The sequence below is a fragment of the Bubalus bubalis genome, chromosome 11 (assembly GCF_019923935.1).
Source record: "Bubalus bubalis isolate 160015118507 breed Murrah chromosome 11, NDDB_SH_1, whole genome shotgun sequence".
NCBI classification, from domain to species: domain Eukaryota; kingdom Metazoa; phylum Chordata; class Mammalia; order Artiodactyla; family Bovidae; genus Bubalus; species Bubalus bubalis.
In genome coordinates this window covers 65,519,086-65,533,871 of record NC_059167.1, presented here as the reverse complement: position 1 = coordinate 65,533,871, position 14,786 = coordinate 65,519,086, and the positions used below count along the sequence as shown (strand labels likewise).

At 38.3% G+C, this 14,786-nt stretch overlaps 2 protein-coding genes across 11 annotated transcripts in view; one reads left to right on the top strand and one right to left on the bottom strand.

The window, feature by feature from the left end:
• CAPN3 (calpain 3) overlaps positions 1-1,128 on the top strand; it is a 53,055-nt gene extending 51,927 nt beyond the window's left edge. For all 7 annotated transcript variants that reach the window (XM_044925165.2, XM_044925166.2, XM_044925164.2 and 4 more), the window contains 2 exons: positions 85-143; positions 477-1,128. In XM_044925165.2, coding sequence (XP_044781100.1) covers positions 85-143; positions 477-503 — 86 coding nt within the window. In that variant the 3' untranslated portion in view covers positions 504-1,128. The remainder of the gene's footprint in view (positions 1-84; positions 144-476) is intronic.
• A 479-nt stretch (positions 1,129-1,607) lies between these two features.
• ZNF106 (zinc finger protein 106) overlaps positions 1,608-14,786 on the bottom strand; it is a 54,140-nt gene continuing 40,961 nt past the window's right edge. For 3 of the 4 annotated variants that reach the window (XM_044925163.2, XM_006066199.4, XM_006066200.4), the window contains 8 exons: positions 13,109-13,225; positions 10,702-10,893; positions 10,190-10,252; positions 9,385-9,504; positions 8,759-8,830; positions 7,872-7,943; positions 5,935-6,081; positions 1,608-5,500 (listed from right to left, as the gene is read on the bottom strand). In XM_044925163.2, the coding sequence (XP_044781098.1) occupies positions 5,444-5,500; positions 5,935-6,081; positions 7,872-7,943; positions 8,759-8,830; positions 9,385-9,504; positions 10,190-10,252; positions 10,702-10,893; positions 13,109-13,225 (840 nt within the window). In that variant the 3' untranslated portion in view covers positions 1,608-5,443. Of the gene's footprint in view, positions 5,501-5,934; positions 6,082-7,871; positions 7,944-8,758; positions 8,831-8,940; positions 9,091-9,384; positions 9,505-10,189; positions 10,253-10,701; positions 10,894-13,108; positions 13,226-14,786 lie in introns of those variants that run through there. The other variant, XR_003112374.3, reaches the window with a different exon arrangement.

The following is a 14,786-nucleotide window of genomic DNA, read 5'->3' as shown; positions in this document are numbered from 1 at the left end:
GGTCCTCTTAAGAAAAGGTGGAGTGGTCGGGGGTGGGGGGGAGCACCTGTAACTGGCCTCTGGTCTGTGCATTCTTCCGAGCAGGAGCTTTCAATGCATTTGACAAGGATGGGGACGGTATCATCAAACTCAATGTTCTTGAGGTAAAGCCTAACAGTACACTCCCCCCGCACTTTAAAATTTGAGGTGGAGGGATGGGATTGGATGGGATGGGAAAGGAACATAAAGGGAAGCTCAGAGCTCAGCAGGATGTGGTCATGGGGAACGCATAGTGGGGGAAGGCTCTAAGGAAGCCTCAGTTATGGCTTTATGCTGGAAAATCTGTACTTTCTAGGGGAGATCTGTGGGAAGGATGCTTCTCAGGAAATCTTCCATGTCTGGCATGCTGGGACTGGCCTTTTCTTCTACCCTTTAGATCTCTAGGGCTTGGCTCTTTTGTCTCATGTGCATTCTGATTTTGGGACTTCCTCTTGCAGTGGCTGCAGCTCACCATGTATGCCTGAACCAAGCTGGCCACATCCAAGGCATGGAGGATCACTCAGGATTTCAATTTCACCCAACAGAGCTAGTCCCTTACCTCAAAGGACACAGTTGCTGCACCCCCAGAAGCCTCCAGGCACCTCATCAGTCTAGTTCCTCCTCTACTCACTTCCCTCCCAGCCTCAGGGCTTCTGTCCATTTGCCAGGCCCAGCCTGACCCTTCAGTTAAGGAATGGGGAAGGGAGAGCTGTGTTGTCCCTGTGCCACATGGAGCCAAGTGCCTCTGTCTGCTTCGGCTAGCCACAGGCCAGTGAGAGCTTTGCTTGGAGTCTGATGGCCTCAGCTCTGAAGACAAGTACTCTCCTTAGATGCTTGCAGCTGTTTGCAGAAGCATTTGCCAATGGCACTCAGTGCTTCCTGGTGCTAGATCCCCCCACCCCGCGTGCCCCCATCATCTCTGTGTTCTCCCACCCATGGGACAGCAACACAATGAGCACTTGGTTCTGCCTGACTGTTTCAGGACGGGCCTGCTCTGGAGTAAACTAGTTCAGTGAAAAGAGGTTTGGACATTTTGGGTTATCTAACTCATAAGTTAGGTTGCATTCTGAAAAAATGTTCATCTAAATAAAGGCATATGTTTTGCTGGTTTGATTGTGTTTTGTTTTCTCACATTGAGAGCTATAGCAAGACTGAGTAGCTCCAATCTCACCCACTGGGTATAGAGCTATAGTTTCAGAATACAGCAATGGAAAATACACACACACACACACACAAACACAAATCCCAAACCCCACTTTAATCATGCCTTTTTGCTATTTCTTGAGCACAGGAATCACTCAAATACTTTCCAAGATACAGGAAAGGAAGGGGAATAGCTGTTGGTGTAGACAAAATGGGTCACCTATTAACTGGAGGGGCAAGTTAGCTGACTGTAACGATGCAGAGCTCCTCTACTAACACTGACCTATTGTATGACCTTGGACAAACCCTTAAATGAAGGTGTGTGCCGTGCTTATCTGGACCATGATCTATAACCATCTTGCATTTTCCACCCAATTTCCTTCTTGATCTCTACATCAACATGGAAAAGGGTTGGCCGTGAATATGTAGATAAGGTAACAAAAATAAACAATTAGTAAAAGTACTTTATTTTCCTCTTATATTTGCTTTATATGTTGCTTTACAAAGTTAGGAAGTTCACAGCTTTATACCAAAATGTAAGAAGGCTAAACTATTTGTTTATAAACATTTTGCAGTCAAATGTCATCTGATTTCAGTCTTCTAACCCATATTCAATTAAAAAAAAAAAATTCAAGACACCAAGGGCACTGGCGCAGCTCGAGGGCATTTACTTCTCTGAAGCAGGAGAAAAGATCCTCAACAGCCTTTCCTCCTTGCTTCCTTCTCCCTCAATTCAACTGAGCTAATTCAACTGTGAATTCAGAAGAAATGTGGGAAATGTTAGTCACCATGTGACCCAGCAAGGCCACATAGTTGGGGGTTGGAAGTGAGGTTAGTGGTTACTGTCTGATTAGTAGTAGGTTTGGTTTAATCAAGATTTCACATCCACTGATGCATGGAACTCAGTATAACCCAAACCACCTATACCACAGCTTGTTTCTGACCCTCAGACAGCATCTCTGAAATCCTCAAGATCCTGAGAATTTGCGGCTGGGATAAAAATCACTGTTGTAACAATGTGGCAGGCATGGCCTTAACAGTTTTTAGGTGCTCTCCTTTAGGTAACAGGTACAAAATTTATAAGTCAGCGTATATGAACGGCAAACCTGAGGGGGCGTGCTACTTAAATCCCACTTCACAATATAGTTTGATTTCCCCTCAAATGGAACTCTTCCATAAAATATACCATTACCATTCCGCTAAGTGTTGTACACCTACTTCCACCAAATCATCCACATTCCTAATCACTAAAGTTGACCACTGTATAATCTACCAAAAAGAGAAAAACAAAAAACCCTTTGTTAGGCAAATAATCACTTAAATAGCAATAATGTTGCCTACAAATTATAGGTAGTTCAGGAGCTAAACACTCAACTTCTAAGGCAGAAAAAAAAATTCTCCACGAAAGCAGGAGTGTAGTAACAATGACGTTCTCTCAAATTCAAGTAACATCAGGTCAAGATAACCCTTTGTTTGCATTGTATTTAACTGCTTTATACTGAGTAGAGTAGCATGCCAAAATTTTGAACCTGATTAAAAACTTCATGATAAAACTTGAAGTCACTGGTATCTCATCAGAACAAACTGCCATTAAAACACTAGCATATACACACAAAAGGATTTATGCTATGGTTTTCTTGGCTTCTGTTGTCAGAAGTAAACACAAGTAATTAAAAATAACATTCGATTCCTTAGAAGAAATGAGTTGTGTTTTGTCACACCATGTAACAATTTCCTTCCTCCACTAAGTGTGAAATATCAGAGCAAACACAAAGCCCTGAACCACTGCTCTAATCTGAGAAGGAAGAGAAGGCCAGAATCAGCCAAGACATTATAGAAGACTTAAAAAAAAGACTTCTGCATAACTTTGAAGACACTGAAAAGTAATAACACACAACCATAAGCAGCCAAGATGCTTATGGTGCCTTTATTTCTAAACAGATGGCTACAACAGTGCATTTAGGGCAATACACTAACCTGGTGTTAAGTGAGTTTTACACATTCTTGAAACAAAGACATTATTGCTACGGCTTCAAAGAAAATTCCTGTGAAACAGGGAGAAGTATTATTAAGTATAGGTGCCCACACGCATACACATGTACAAGAAACATCCATAACTGCATACATAGAGGCAGATAGACTGTGCATGATTCTATCAAAGTTAAGCTCAAATCAGTTTTTACTGATTCTATCAATCTGTTCATACCTACAACAGTTCCCCACAACTGCCCAACACCTCACATATCCCCTTCCTGCTGTACATAGGCTCCACCACTCTCATCTTTTCAGACATGTCCTCAGGCAGAACAGAAGGGCACCTATGTGACACAGCATGCAAGACTTTCTCAGCACACTGCTCAGCCAATGTAGGAATGTGGGTTCACTACAGTCCTAAGGAAAATGCCAGGTTTAGCAATAAATCCAAATGTACTTTCCTAGGAATCACCATTCCCAAACCCACAGAACAGCTTGGCTTCTCTGGTCACGTGTACAGGAAATGGGGTAAGAGAAGGGAATGCTTGTTCTCAGACAGAAACAGCACACATAAACTTTATGCAACAAGATCTTCTCTGCTTTCTCAAATACCATGCAAATCTCAGTAATGTGGTCAACACAAGAGTCCTGCCGTTCATAAGGACAGAAGTAAATAATTCATGGGGCCATTCATTATCTAGATGTATCTCCCAGCTTAGTTCTTTTTTTTTTTTTTTTTTTTGATCTAATAAGAACCACCAGAGGCTTTCCTGGAAAAAAAGAACAGCTACTTAGTCTTATACTCAATTCCAAGGTTTTTGGATACCCTCATGAAACCTATCCATGAACCCCAGGTGAAGTTCCCCTGCCCTAAAGCCTGAGTGAAGACACGGGGGAAGAAGTGTGTACACTAAGGTGGGTGGGGATAAACCTGGCTGCTCTCTTCTAGGAAAGAGTGGGCATCACATCCGGAGTTCGGTATGTGGCACTCAGCTCCTCTATCCTCTCCTCCCTCTCTCTGTAGAATCTTTTAGAGTTTTGACGATCACAGAAACAAAAAGCTAGAAAGTAACACCGCTATGGCTTCACTTAAGACTCCAGAGAGAATTTAAAAACAAAGCAGTGTCAAGGCTTTGTTCATTTGGCTGCTCTTGAAGGACAGGGAGGGTCTTTTCCCTTCACCCCACTCCACCCTTCCTTCTCAGCTTAGTTGGGGAGGTGAAGGCAATACACTGGTCTTTAAGAAGTTTGCTTGAGGCCTTAAAAACAATATTCAGATGCTTTATCCTGATTCCCCCCATTTGTGTACTATGGGTGGGCAAAAAGTACCTCATGAGCCCAGAGGAACTATATGATGGCTGCTGTCAGTCTAGGCACAACCAGAGAATGGGAGAGGGGTTGGCAATGAAGCAAACTAAAAGGTTTCAAACCCACTGCCCGCTTGGAGAGTCAGAACCTGGAAAGACAAAGGCACACCTCCAGTTTGAACAGCCTGCCAATACCTGTAGGGAGTACCCAGGTCTAACAGTGAGATCTCCAAGTAGATGGTAGGTCTGTGCATTGCCTTGAACCGAGGACTTTATCAAAATCTGCGGAGGTTCAATAGGAATTATTGTCTGCAAGGATTTGTCATTATGTGATCTACTTCCTGAGCTCCTAAAATATAATCAGCAGAGCAGCTACTCCAGCTGTTAAAAATCTACTGTGTGTCCCTTTAGCATTTAAAGCCTGCTCTGTCCATCTAAGAAGAGAATATCGAAACACATTGTACATAATTGTTAAGAAAAGAAAATATTTGCTTCCAATTAAAATACCCAGTGGTTAGAATTAACTGATTGCAATAATGAAGGAGAAATTAAGTCTGATCCTAAAAACCTAACATTTGAACAAATTTGAACTTAAACACGTGACTATTGGTTTAAATCATCATAAGAACAGAAACTAAAAATCACAAACCGAAATCAATAAAATACATGTGTGATTAGGGTCAAACTGGGTAACCAATTAAGATCTGTGTCTTTAATAAACATCTGGAGAACACCAGTAGCATAAATTACTATATGCCATGCTGTCCCAGAAGAGTATGGCTCCTTAAAAATCTCCTTAAATCTGACAAACCTCCAGCAAAAATTTAGAAGTGTAACCTGTCATCCCATAGAGCTGCCCAGACTTATGCTAGTAGTAAGCCTGGCTAGTAACCACTTTCTCCTTCCCTGATTCACTGGGGAAAGGAGGACATTGGCCTGTGCAAGGGGCTGATATGAGATTAGTTCAACTAAAGACTTCCCAACATGGGAGGCAAAAAACTTCATGAATCAATTTTGCTGTCATCCTCAGCATGATGTTCAATGTGTCCTGCAGCATCCTGGAAATAAAGGGAAAAGGACCCATGAGAAAGACATTGGTAGCAGGTCAAAAGAAAGTCAAAGCCACGGAGAGCTTCCCAGGTCTAATCTGTGATCCATGAAAGGCAGTTAGGACCCATCACTCTTAATTCACATGGAACTGTGCACTTGAGTTCTTAACAAAAGAATGCTGTAATAAACCTCTAGGTTCAGTTACTGGAACAAGTGAAAACATTCTCTTTAGGCACTTTCTCAAAAACTATCTAATTCTTCACTTGAAACCTCATTAAGCTATCTCTCAAATCTGTGAATAATATTAATAATAAAAAGAAAAATCCTTACACTCTCCCTGTTTACTGCAAGTCTGAACATTCTAATAAGGCAAAAAAGGTTTACTGAACCCTGCTCTGAGCAGTCAATGACCCCAGGTTGACCTCAAATCTCACTGATATACCTGTTTGGATCCTTTCTTAGCAGTAAAAAAAGCATCACAGTTCTTCCAGCGACATTTTAGAGTTTGAAAGTTTGGATTTGTATGGTCAGTCAGCAAATGTTGTTTTAAATGATCTACAACACCAAATATGAGAGAGCAGCCATGCCACTGGAGAGAGAGAGAATTGAAAGAGTTAAGTTATAAAGAGTACGGGAGACATGCAATGAGAATATTCTTCATTGTAGCCTGTGAGTAAGCCCCTATTCTTTAATTTATTCTTGGCTGGCAAATTCAAAAAAGCCAGAGGCAACCAAATTAATCATGAATTTATTCAGCAACTGTGAAAAGACTAGGAAGTCTTTTGACAGTTCAGTATTTTGAGAAGGCAAAGCACTAACGTAGCCATTACATCTTTAAATAATGAAGCTGTTAGCAAATACTGACAGGCAAATTAAATAAAATTCAATTTAAACTATATTTATTCTTTTTTAAAAAATTTATTTTTAATTGAAGGATAATTGCTTTACAATATTATGTTGGTTTCTGCCATACATCAATATGAATCAGCCATAGGTATGAACCTATGGCTCATGGTATGAGCCTATGGTATGAACTCCTCCTGAACCTCCCTCCCACCTCCCACTCCATCCCACCCCTCTAGGTTGTCATAGAGCGTGTTAAACCATAATAATTCTTTATCTTGCCATCATAAAAAGAGTTTCTCAGTTCATTTATTTAAAAAGACAAAGAGCTTTCCTGTAATACTTGAGTTATTTTTAACAATTCTAAGAATTGTTGGCTTGTAAACTTGAAAACACAAATGTATGATAAAGAAAACTACATTTGTGGAAATACTGGCAGAAAACTGCCAAGGAAGGCTGTCTTTACTCACAATTTTTATCACTTGAATCACAGTCTTGTGATCTTTTTTTTTTTTTTTTACTGTATTATAAATGTGGCTATATTTCAATTGTTAGTCAGAAAGCATAAAGACTCTTTTGTTTTGGCTTTTTTTCCTTACAGGCTTTTAAGAAATGATTCTAACATGTTCATTTCTAAACAGTAATGAAATTTTTAATTTTCCCTCTGTAAACACTATTTTATACCCCCAGCTTCAAAACCAGAAGGTATTTTCCTCATTTCTCTAGATAAGTCTATTTTGGATACTGGTTTGGATTAAGTATGTTCTGGATACTGTTTTACTAGATTTTGCCTGTCTTCACTGAGAATACTAAAAATCAAAGATAGTGATGTATAAAAAGCTGAAAAGTAATTAGGCCAGAGACAAATTTAAACTCAAATTTTAAAATGTGAGCATCCAGTTCATCAATGCTGAAAAGGGGATTAGGGTTTAGGGGAAAAAAATTCAGTGCCAGCCACTTTTCTCTGGTCAGTACTATTAGAACTGATGAAATAATTAAGGTTTATAAGAAACAGTGTGAAAGTTTTGAGGTTTAATCACCATCCTCCACTCTAAAATAAAAACCATGAAATTTAGTCTAGTGAACTGAGGTTTAAAACTTCAAGAGGGCAAATTTTTATTTGTCTATTTCTCAAAAACCAATGAACAAACCAAACTACTAATACATGTAAATGCCTGAGGAATGGGTAAAATATTGTAGGCAGGTTATGAAAATAAGCACTTCCACTTTTCTTTCACACACTTCTGTACTACTGATGTTTTTATAGGCATGTATTAATATAGTAATAAAGCAAAATAAAAAACACAAAGGAAATAACCTCTGAATGGACACTTAAAGTTTGTATCTAACCTTAAGATTGAACTTTCACTATAAAATTACAGAAGCATTTTATGCACTTTTTAAAAAACAAGCTTATTTGTCCTATGGTGGAAGACTCAATATGAAAATGTTAAACCAATGATAATGAAGATCTATAAACTGGCCTGGGGTTGGGCAACATCTAAGTCTGGTGACAAGAACAGTTTCAATCCTTACCCAGCAGCGGTAATTCTGCATCAGATTTAGCCTCACGGCCTGAATACTGCCATCATAACAGCCAGTATAAATCTAGAGAAAAATGTTTATCATTATCAGACTAAAACAACACACAATAAAACTACTATGAACATCCTCAAAATAAGAGTCAAAAGCTGGTAGCACTACAACAGGAAACTTTAAACCTAAACCCAAACCAGCCCCAGAGTACCATAATAGGAAAGTATCTTATACATCTTCTAGTCTGGATACTTGGAAGCTATGCTCCTTAGAAAGCCATTCTTGGGACTGTCATTGAGAGCAGAAGTGGTAGGGCTCAGAGGCACTGCTTATACTTTAACTGGTGTAGCTCTGGCTTCTGCTGGGCATTACATATCAGGCTTCTGAATTTTACTGGGACAAGGCTCTACAGCTTAAAGTTAGAAAAATATCCATTCTGGTTCAACCTCAAAATTTAAAAATAAAATAAATCAAAGATTAGTAGGGTTACATGAGTTAGCTTCTACTTTTAGGTCTGCTATAACCATGCCACAATGACCAAATCTCCTGACTCTATTCCAATGTATTGTCCAGATCATAATGTCTCTGAAGAAAACACCACTCATCTGTTTTTTTGGAAACACCTTAAATTTATCTTCTATCCAATGGTGGTATTATATATTTTTATTGTAACTATTTTAGTTCTTAATAAAAATGTAATATTCAAGAGCACTACTGGGTTACTTCTCAATATTATAATACCAAGAGATAGAAAACATTCAATAATGAGGCATATCAAAAATAGATGTCATTTTTGGAAGTGACAAGTAGTAACATTACTAAGAGTCTGTAGAATTTTTAGTAAACATATTCAAAAGCAAATATGTGGCATAGCAAATTAAACTCACCATACTTTTATGGATGGTCATACACATAATCATGTCTTTGTGTCCTCCATAAACTTGCAATCGATCATGTGACTTAAGTGGTCGCAGGGCGGGGGGTGGGGGGAGAAAGAGAATCAAGGTTATTTATACCTTGTGTTTAATAAGCATAGTCCCTGAAGGCTTTTGCAAGTTTAAAACTGTACCTCAGGTATCAAGCTGAAGCACCAGTCACTTGTTAACAGAAGAATAATCGAACAGCAATCCTTTTAATAAGTCCTCCTCCTCAAGGGAAGAGCTGGTAATTGGGGGGGAAAATTCCCAACCAATTTCTGTGTAGTGTCAAAGTCTCAAACCTGAAATTGTACACAGAGAACCACACAGATGTGACAGGCTACAGCTGCCCTCCAGAAAACATTAAATTTTGACACCTGTGAACCTGACCAGGTATCTCAGGGCAGTTTTTCTGAAAGTACTGTCCAAGGACCAAACTACTTCATAATTACCTACAACACTTATGAAGAACACAGATTTCTGAGTTCTACCCCAGCCTTTCCATATTGAAAAAAAAACAAAAAACACATACACACCAAATCCAAACAGACCATCTCTCCAAATCATTCAAACAAAATAGTGAATCTAAATTCTACCTGTAACTCATAGACACGAACAAATTTATCCAGGCAAGCAGTCACCATCACTTTCCCTAGGATATTCACCACAGTCACTGCGTGATTGTGACCTTTATAGATCCGGACAAGCTCACCAGTCTGCATCAGAAGAGAGATAAGAGTCACTAGACTGATTTCTAAGAGTCTTGACTTTTGAGATTTATAATTCTGTAATTCTAAAAGAGGTAATGATGAGACTACTTGTACACACATGTAGCTGTACTAATTTTAGACAGGTGAAGTATTCTCACAAGCATTTGTTACTTATATAAAATATATGCACTGTATCCTGATGGAGAGAACCCAGTGTTACAGAGAGAGAAGGGTCACAGCTCTGCGTGTATGTATTTTATAGTGTTCGAAGTATATTCACTTTTATCATTTCACTGGATCTGGACAAAAAGTTCCTGAGGCTGAATAACCTCAGAAGTTCAGACTAGGAACTGAACTTCAGAAGTGGCCTCTATGACCCAAGCAGAGTCTCACAGCTGTTTCTATTTGTGCTATTTTAAACTATGTATCATATCTACTTTCTCAGAGTCTCAGATGCTCAATATGTCTCACATTTAAATGAGACATTCAAACTAAACCTGATGTAAACTTTTGAGTCTGTCCCCCAAGAATTTTGATTTCTATAGTGCTTAACAATATCCAAGAGCATATGCACAGGGATTATTATTAAGTCTTTCACTAGAAAGGAGGCTTAATTTAAATTGCAAGAGGTCTGAGGAATCCCTTCAAGCTTTATCCACCATTTTATTAAAGATACACCAACAAGGCTTACATGAATGTTGTGAGCATGGACTGACTGATCACTGGAGCCACTGAACACAAGGTCATTCACCACCTTAAAGAAAAAAAATTCAGTGAGTGAGATTCAGTATAAAGTTCTGAGGTTTCCTTTAACTTGTAATATACATTGGCAAATTCTACTTTCCACCCTATTTTGAGATGAGCATGAATGAGGTATAAAATAAGTTTCTCAGACAAATTTTCTGAACTGAAATTTATGTGCTGCCAATAAGTACTCTGATGAACTGACAACATATTATTGGGTTTGTTGCTTCTTTGGAATGATTACGAAGTAGCCTAGAACAGCATTTGAGTATATCTACATTCTATAAGATATTTGTCTCTCAATTAATATGCTAAAAAACAGTACGTCCTGTGGTGATTCCAGGCCTAAGGAAAAGGACTGTAACCTCCTGTATTCTAAATAAGGCATTAGAAAACATGGGAAACTTCATTTGAACTCTTCTGTTTGCACCAGACAATGAACTCCTGTTTTACACTTGCCTTCATGCAGAGGATGGTTTTGCTGTGGCCCTCCAGAGTTCTAAGGAGCAATCCATTCCGTGCATCGCGTACGCTAATGGTACAGTCATAAGAACCCACAACCAGCAACTTTCGGGCACCTTCCTGAGCTGTGGCAAGACAGCTGACAGCCCGAGGGCCATGGCATTCAAAGATTTCAAGTCGTTTGTTGTTCTGAAAAATAAGCCACCATTATATGAAGTAAAAACCACTTAGTTGGAAAAACTCAGCATCAACTAATCCAAATCACTACCTTGATACAAACTCTATAAATTCTAACACCCATCTGTAAGTTTTCATATCCACGCTGTATCCCTAACTCCCCAACCTCTGCCATTCCCATTCTAACACTGTACTCATGACACCTTCTTCCTCCATTCTAGTGCGGACAGTCTTACGTTATAAACTAATTTTTATCTTTGACCCATGCTATCCTGATCATAATTAGAATTTGGTTCTCTTTTTATGTCCTCTCTCACTTCCCTTAAGTCAATGACATGAAAGAGAAATCTTTTTTCCATATTTGAATACATTTTCCATGCCAAAGACCCAAGAAGTCTGATTTTTGTCATCCAGAATGTATGTACTCTATTTGTCATGGTTGCCTCCAAAATTCTCTTTGAGAACTACTTAGACAACCAGTTTCTCATTCTCCAACTTTTATGTTATTCTGACCTTTTTCTGACCTCTGGTTCTATGTTTCTCTCTCATAACATTAAGTTAAACTATAGGAACCTTTATGTCAGTCAGCACAGCATGGTCACATTCTGAATGTGGATGTGGATAAACATTCCTTTACTTCAGATTTTAGACTTGCTTTCCTTACTCCCAAACCAATCTTGTTCATAGTTTCCTACTTTCCCAAAACTCTAAAAAGGTATTTTAGGTGCAAGTATAAGACAAAACTCCCAGAGACTCGGCAAGAGCAGCAGCTGGGAACCTTAATCTCAACCATCTTAAAATGCTGGGGAGATAGAAGAAAGGCATTCAGGGCCCAAAGGTAGACAGGCCAAGGTCAACAGCCCTGGCTTTTTGATGAGCCGCATCATCAAAGCACTGCATTTCAGAAATGTGGGCAAAACAGAAAAAAGGTCTAGCCGTAACAAGGATTCAAAATTCACACCTCTGTAAACACTCTCAAATCTCTGTCTCAAAGTCCATCTTTGCTGGGGCTTTTCAACCATTTAAAGACCATTTCAAAAAAATAAAAAATAAAGATCATTCCCATTTGAATTTGTCATCATTTTGCCCCAAAAATCTGGCTCCTAACTTCATTTACCTTTGATTACATTAACCTCACAAAATAGAACTGGTAATTCAAGTTTTAGCCTTTAAAACATTTAAAATCTATTTTGTCTTCTGTGAACCAAATAACTTGATATTTGATTATTTATGGGCTAGTTTCTTCTAACTTGATTCTAAGCTTTTTAAAGGCAGAAACCATAGCATATTTTATTGCATTTCTTGTACGTAGTTCCAGATAGCTGGTAGAAGGAGAGACAGTAAATACTAACTAAACATATGATATTCTAATTAGGCACAATACAGCAAACTTCTAATACACTGTTATAAGGTGACCAGATGGCCTTGGGATAAAATGCCACAACTAATTAGTAACCAAACCTATCACTTCTACCTCTGATTACATTTTTTATGTATTCTCTTCACTTTAGTTTAGATGTCAGCTGCTGTAACAAAGCCTCCTAAATGGTCTTCAAGCTTCTACTATCAGTATTTTCCAATCTGTTCAACACCAAAGTGACTTTTTCTAAAATACCAATTGGATCATGTCTCTCATGCTTTAAAGCTTACAAGTTCAACTACATTAACAAAGCACACAGAGCCATCAAGAATTGGCCTGCATTTGTTTCCTAAGCCTTATCCTGAGACCTACCACATAACAGTGGCTCAGTAAAGGTTTGCTCAACAAATGGATTTATATTTGGGCCAAGAAAGGATGAGGCCCAAGGGCATGAAGGCAATCTTTGACTTAGTTCAGTTTACAGAACAGGCTACTTTCATGACACCCTAAATCAGTTCTAAACAACATCACTGTCATACTCAAAGGAATTTAAGCTCACTTTTAATGGTGTCATTCTTAAAATGAGACAAACTAGTTTAACCCATGACTCATTATTTGGCCCCAAATCATTAGGCTTGGTTTAATTTAGTACAGTTACACTTTGGTCCTGGCACACTTGGGCCTGAGCAGACAGAATGCATCTTGTTTCACTTACAACAGAAGGTAAGTTTTTGAGCAGTGGCTAATTCTGCTGCTTTCTCTTTACACACACAAAAACAGGAAAATGGCCTTGTCTTTGACTTCTTCCCTCACACACCCCACTTCTAAGTGGCATGGGAGTTCAGCCTTTTCTCCCCTACCACTAACCTTTATGTTGAAGGTGACCACAGTGCCATTTGCCAGTCCTGCATAGAGAATTCGCCACCTACTGTGGAGACAGAGAACCCGGTCTTCCAGCTGTAACTGCTCCACACAGTGTCGAGTCTGATAAAAGCACACAACACTTGATCAGTAGAGGTTAAAAGCAAATAAGGTATGAAAACAACCCTCTGTGAAACAGAGTGTGAAATTATTTTTTATGAGGAAGAAAATGTTGCATCCTCTATTTTGTAGAAAAGTATCTTAGACTGTTTTCTGCTTTGAAATTTGTGGCCAAAAAAACTCAAGCTATAGGTAACACAGTAAACAAATGTAACTTCTAATAATGTTACCTATGTTTCTAACTTGGAATGCAGAAATTCTTCAAAGGGCACTATGAACTGGGTTTTAGCCTCTTAAATTAAGTAGCCAAAGAAAAAGCTGCACTCTTTGTCTAAAAAGGAAAATAAAGATTATAGTTGTATTATCTGATAATTGCATTAATCAAGTACTATGCGCTTTCCTGCAACTGATTCTCTATTTCAACAGCTCCCAAATGCCTCCTTTAAACCAGTTTCAGGCTAGCTGGTCTATAATTACCCAAAAAGTTTTCAAAATATATAGAACACCAAGTTTCACCCCTAAACCCTGAGATTCTAACTCAGTAGGCCCTAGAATATGTTTTTTAAAAAATTTCCTTCATAATTCTGATGCATATACAGGTTATACAAACACAGTTTGAGCTGATGTTCATAAAATGATTTCCATGAATTCCCAGAACTGGGTTTTATTGATAAAATCTAATTACCTAGAACAGGGCCAATTACATAGTAAGTACTCAAGATTGAATGCTGTTGAAGGATACTAAGTGACTAAAATAATAAAAAAAGATTTATGGATGGATTTGTCCATTTCTCCCTGTAATCCCATCAATATTTCTTTACATATTTTGATGCTGTTATTCTCTGATAAGATAGATCACTGTTCTATCTTCCTATCTTGAATGTCTTCTATACTGACCCTTTTATGGTTATAAAAAGCTACCTTGTCTCAGTAGTATTCTTTGTCTTAAAGTCTATTTGCCTGATAGTAATATAACTACTCTAGCTCTTTTTGTTACTATTTGCAAAAAAAAAAGTACATTTTCCCCCATTCTTTTATTTCAGCCTACCTGTGTCTTTGAATTTAAAAGTGTTTTGTAGACAGCATAGATTTTGATGTTTGTTCTTTATCTAATCTCCTTTTCACTTTGGGTGTTAATTCACATTTAACATGATATTAAATATGGTTAGATTTAGACTCCAATTTGCTTTCTATTTGTCTCATTTTTATTACTTTTTCCCCATTTCTGCCTTGTTTTGTATTAAACAGTTTTTTTAGTATGCCATTTAATTCCTCTATTAAATTTTTAAGCTATCTTTCTTTGCATTATTCTTTTAGTGATTGCTTTAGGGCAGCTGTTCTCAGCGTGTGACCCCTAGACCAGCAGCATCAGTATCACATGTTTGAAAAATAAATTCTTGGGCTCTATCCCAACCCTACTGAATCAGAAACTCTGGGAGAGGGATCTAGTAACATGTGTTTTAACAAGCTCTCTAGGTCCATCTGATACACACTGAAGTTTTGAATCAGCCTTCTAGAGATTACCTCTTTAAACTGTAACAATCTAGTTCAAATTAATATTGAC